Source organism: Anticarsia gemmatalis, chromosome 18 (assembly GCF_050436995.1).
Source record: "Anticarsia gemmatalis isolate Benzon Research Colony breed Stoneville strain chromosome 18, ilAntGemm2 primary, whole genome shotgun sequence".
Lineage (NCBI taxonomy): Eukaryota > Metazoa > Arthropoda > Insecta > Lepidoptera > Erebidae > Anticarsia > Anticarsia gemmatalis.
This window is the reverse complement of record NC_134762.1, coordinates 4,162,118-4,168,088: the sequence shown is the minus strand read 5'-3', so window position 1 is coordinate 4,168,088 and position 5,971 is coordinate 4,162,118. Positions and strand designations below refer to the sequence as shown.

At 35.5% G+C, this 5,971-nt stretch overlaps 1 protein-coding gene across 1 annotated transcript; it reads left to right on the top strand.

Moving 5' to 3' along the window:
* Positions 1-605: 605 nt before the first annotated feature.
* Positions 606-5,971, top strand: LOC142980753 (alpha-(1,3)-fucosyltransferase C-like). Its single transcript, XM_076126330.1, has 4 exons — positions 606-737; positions 1,284-1,504; positions 1,846-2,090; positions 5,931-5,971. Exons 1-4 carry the CDS (start codon positions 606-608, stop codon positions 5,969-5,971), a joined length of 639 nt encoding a protein of 212 aa, XP_075982445.1.

Here is a 5,971-nt window from a genome sequence, read left to right as displayed (position 1 = left end):
ATGGTCAACAATCGCTTAAAGATATAAAATTTAGTTATAATGATGGGGTTTGGTTAGGGAATATAAGTTTTGGTTCTTTTCTTATAAACTAACAATTTTAAATAATAAGTAATAATACCAATGTAATCTTTTTCATGATATTTGCCTTCGTGGGCTCACTTGTAAACAATGAAAAGTATCAAAAAGCATTTTTCATATTTTTTCGGAACTTTTCGTGTTATGCTTACTTTTGTTAACAGTTTTTATGAACGTTGTTTAGTCGTGGTATTAAATAGCCAATTATTGAATCAAATAAACTAATTGGGGAACCACAAAATTGTATTTGGCTGAATTGATTCCCAGGGTAATGTCTAAAGAATTTGTTCATCGAGCCAGCACGCGACTCACTGTCTCTTTGTTTATTTGGAATCAAAAGAATTTTTTGTTTACCGCCGTCATCTAATGAGACAGCGGACGCATTCTTTGTTATTTATCGAGATGAAGCCGACGTTTCTTCTCATTGTTGATGCGACGCGGCGCGCACCAACTTCGCAAAAATGTATTTAGTTTCTCGTACCAGAACTTTTGCGAAATTATTTTTTGTCGTTAGCATTACCGGGCTAGTTATGTACGCGGTGCTCGCGTTTTATACCATTCATGCTGCGTTCAAAACAGAGGCACAGGAACCAGATTATACTGTACACAAACATCAGAACTGGTACGTCGAAGAGTTCCCTAAGGACTTGAAATATATACTGGTATGGTCTGTGGATGAAAATCAACTTCAGTTTATCGGAGACGGTCCTGAAGCTCCGTTTTTACTTGAAGAGGGGCAAGCTCCCTTTCTCAATTCCAACTGCCAAGACCTCAACTGTTACATTACAACAAAAAAGAAGTTATTGTATGGAAACTATACGAATTTTGATGCAATCGTTTTCAATACAAGTGTTTTTTACAATTGGTATAAAGCTATACTACCAAAGGAACGGTCGCCGAATCAGAAATTCGTGTTCTACGGGATGCAGCCTGCAGAAAATCCTATATGTAATATTATAGTGAACAATTATTTTAATTGGACATGGTCATATAAGTTTGGATCGGACATTTTCACTCCTTTTATTGAAGTGAAGAATTTGCGCGGTCGAGTGGTCGCTCCGAAGATAAATGTGGTGTGGAAAAATCACAAACAGTTGTCAACGAAGGAAACTAATAATATAGATGAGGTTACAACGAAAACGAAAGCTGTTTTGTGGCTGATGAGTACTTGTCAGTATAAAGTAAGATCAGATATATCGTTATGGAAGTTCAAGAGAGCTTTATCAGAGCATTCCTTAGTGTTTGATGAGTATGGATGTGAGAATAAAACGTGTCCTGAAGGAGGATGCTTGGCGGCTATTGAGAAGGATTATTATTTCTATTTGGTGTATGAGCCTGAAGGAGTCGATGATTATGTGACGGACGAGGTGTTGAAGGCGTATCATCACGATGCTGTACCTATTATTATTGGCAGTGCTGATTATACCAAGTACGTATGTGATGCATTGGCTTTACAATCCAAATCTTGCCTATATGAAATTTTCGAAAAACAAATTCACACCTTGTTTTAAGAGTGGTCTCAGTATTCTGTAAATAATTTCAATCAGGTTTTTGGTCTCGGTAGAATATCTGACTGGTTTTGTATTTATGCATAACTCAACTTGTATATTTGCGAGTAGGATATAGAGACCACCAGTTTCTTTTCTTACATTAATTTTATATAATTTATATATTTGAGGACACGTTTGCTCACCCAAATCGTGTGAATCGTGTGTCAAATGACAGGTTTCCATCAAATTATAAGTTCAACTTTCATATTCTTGTACACAGATTCCTCCCAGACAATTCCTACATCAGCTACAGCGGCTACGACGAGAATAGTCTAGCGTCCTACATCGCGTACATCATAAGGACACCATCAAAGTACCGTGAGTACTTCACCTGGAAAAAATACTACACCATTCACAAGGTCGATGAACGCAGTGGCTTGTGTCAATTATGTGCGCTCCTGAATGATGAGAAGAAGGTCAATGACCATTCAACATATGTCGACTTTAGAAAATGGTGGTACCCAGGCAATCTCAAAGGAAAATGCTATCCAAAAGGGGCAGAACTCCTCAGTGATGTTTTAGTCAATTCGAATAGATCAACGATATTTTGATTTCTGTTACTTGTTTGCAACTTTTTTATTTGTGCTTGTAAATAATTAAATAATACTCTTTTGTAACTATGCAGTTGTTTTCTTATATTCCAATACTATTCAGTTTTGATTTGATAGAAATAGAAACCGCAAGAAATTTCTGTTATTTTTACGAGCAAGTCAAAAAAGCTTAATACATTATGTATTTTTTCTATCACGCCAATTATATCCTAAGGTTTAGGCAGGCTTGTTGTCCCGACGAGTAACAAACATGTAAAAAATAACAATAAGGTTAAGTTGTTCAATAGTTCAGCGCGCCATACATTTCGTTGATTCATATTTATTTATATAGTAACTAATTTATTGCTTGAGCTTTTTATAATGTCATCCAATTTACTTAATCAAATGAACCGTGAATGTCCTACAAAACTTTGTACGACAGACACAAGACAAAGGTTCTATTATAAGCTTTCTTGTAGCGAACAATAAGCCTTTTGTCACCTATTGAAACAGGATTAAAAGAGTTGCTGATATTTGATACAAGGGAATAAATGACACCTTTCGATATTAAAGATCAACGTATCTGTTTATTAGTAAAGGTAAATATTGTAATCATTCTTGCAAATAGAATTAATGAACAATAAAGTATTAGATATATTTATGTAGATCGCACAAATATTTGTTCTACGTAGGAATCGAGTATCTGTGTTCTGCCCAGGTAGCGCGGGTTTTGCGTTCGGGAGTAATTTTGGTAATGTAAATTTTAGAAAAGTCTTGCCTATGTTTGATCTCGGGTCTTCCACTATCTCCTCAATTTTCGTGAATCTGGGTCCAGCAGTTTAGTCAAGATAACGTAACTGACAGATATTTATACAATTATATTAGAAGGGAGCAGTAGGTACTACTTCCTTTGACTACAAAAGAGAACCTTTTATTGAAAAGGCTCTACGAAAAATATATCATTAATGAGGCCTCCAAAATCAAACTGTATGAGCGCACAAACAAACTGACGTAATTTCCATACTGTAGTACGTAAGTAGGGTCAGCAACAAAGAGCTGTTGAATATTCGAGCGGGCTATCTCAACGATATGCTAACCATGCCGGGGCTTGCGACGCCGCTGACGAAATGTATGAATTTTTCAGTATTTTCACTATTTACGGCGAAGAAACTTGCTTTGTTTCGTCTCTGGTACGATTGTCGCGTTCAATTTTAGTATTGTTGTTTTAATGACAAAGTTATTGAAATGAATGAGGAGACGAAGTGCTTTGTGAATACGACGAGAAACATATATCAGTTCAGGATACTGTCACTACTTTTATGATATAAAAAAAATCACGTTGAGGTAACAAAAAATATCGGCACAATAGATCTCTAGTATCAAGTTAAATTCTGTGCAGCATGATAGAGAATTCTTCCGTATCTTTGAATTTAAGCGCACTGTGACTGTTACTACAACTTAAGGTATTTTTAGCTACGTCGTTAAGTTCTTAAGCTTACTGAGGCGTTTCTGTTGCACTTATAAACGACGGACAATGGAAGCAAGAAAGCGTATACGCGTCTCGGACGCTGCCGAAGATAGCCGAGGCTGCCGAAATTTCTTGAAGACGATTGTCACTTAAGGTTACCATGCTCCGTGGGCCGTGGTATTGTTTTTGGAAATGTACACATATAACGAGTATAGTTAAAACTTTGTCAGATCATTTTGGAAATCCTTGTTAGCATATAAGCATCATTCGCAATAAGCTATTGAAAACTATCATTTTCTCTCTTTTCCTTCCAGAACTTTCGTATGACAAAGGTGCTTATGAAGTAATCAAGTCAGCCTGATGAATATTCGAGAAGGCTCGGCACTCCGCCTCGAGAGGGCGCCACTGAGCTAGCGATTTGAATTATGCCTGGTCAGGCCCTTGAGGACTTGCCAAGGTGATAATTAAAATATAGGGGCGTGGATGATGAATACGTTTTTCAAAAGTTTATTGCATTTTTTTGAGAAAGTGACAAGTCCGAAATGACCTTAGTATCATATGCATTTCATATTCGTTGAACAATTACGGCGTATTTATATTAGATACATTTGCTGTATTTGGTGGAGCAGAATACATTACTAATACGTATATTATCTCTTCAAATTGACTATGAATGTGTAAGTGGATTTCGTCAATGGCGCATTGGAAGGCACCAACACGGAAATTCTAAAGCTGACTAAAGTTATTTTATGTCAAATTATTTATTTTATTTTCTGTTACATTTAGTTCGTCTTGTCTTTCATATAACTCTCTGATCTTGTCATTACTCTATTTTATAAAATAATATGACATAGTACATTTTTTACTATTTATGAATTAAAAACAAATTGACAATGCAGCAATGAATAATAAAGATCAAGTTAACCAAATATCTATCCAACCAAGCTATCGACTTTCATATCGCACAATAATCTTTTCCGCTATTCAATAATATTAGTATTCCGTTATAACTAATAGCTGACTCGCGCAACTTCGCTTGCGTCACATAAGAGAGAATGGGTCATAATTTTCCCCGTTTTTGTAACATTTTTTACAGGTACTCTGCTCCTATTGGTCGTAGCGTGATGATATATAGCCTATAGCCTTCCTCGATAAATGAGCTATCTAACACTGAAAGAATTTTTCAAATCGAAGCAGTAGTTCTTGAGATTAGCGCGTTCAAACAAACAAACAAACTTCAGCTTTATAATATTAGTATAGATTTATCCTAAACCTAAGACTTCAATCCCACCTCAAATCTATTGCAAATTTGCATCTCGTAGCATAATCCCCTGTATCAAAGCAAACAACAAACGAATAGCAACTCGTAAAGTAGTGTTGCAGAGACGGTGTAATTGAATCTGAGTGCGAGATTCGGCGATATATCGACTTGTAGGTGTTAACTAACAAACACGCACCTGCTACTCGATGCAATAACACCTCTACTACTGGAACTCGAAAGTGAATAGTTTTTTCGAGACTTAATGTTAGACGTTGGAGAGAGAAGGGTGTAATGATTTTAGTTTAAATAATCACGATGCTTTGGTAAATGTTTTTCTGATGAATTTGAGTATGTTATTTACCTTAAGTCTCCACTTTGTTGAAAACGGCTAAACGAGTTTAGTCAAAACAAATTATTTGAAGCAGTCTCCAAAAATAAACCATGTAGTAATATATTTTTTTTGCATGTCGAAAAACATTAACAACTTACATAATTCTACAAAATTGCTTTCCTGTTCAATAGAAAAACACATTAAACAAATGTTCGTTGTGTGTCACTTATTAAATTCATGATAAGTCATAAAAAACGCTATAAAAGTGAGAATTCTCACAATAGTAGGGTACCTCACAATTCTGGCAAGTTCTATTACCCGTGCGTTGTACACATACGTACGCACCTGAGCCCTGTTAACGCTTCTAGTAAACCTATGCAATTGTTTCCAGTTATAGCCTGTTAAATAGATAGCTGTCCAATATTGAGGCTAAATTGTGGTTCAAAAAGAGTTATTAGCCGTGAATAACAAGTTAACAGGTATAGTTGGTATTGAATTAATGTTAAATGGGAATTATATCGGTCAACGAGTTTTAGTTGTCGACATTCATTATAATAATATTATCAAACGATAACAGATTAAATCATGGATATTCTTCTTTTGCTTTTCATAAATAGACATACTGATTTTTGAGAAAAGTTTTAGAGTATTTTCTTTAAGACAACGTGTAAATTAGGTGAGATATGATGATACTATACTATGATGTTACTTTCAGAAAAAGTGTACAAACATACTACAGCTTACGAGGCCGGCTAG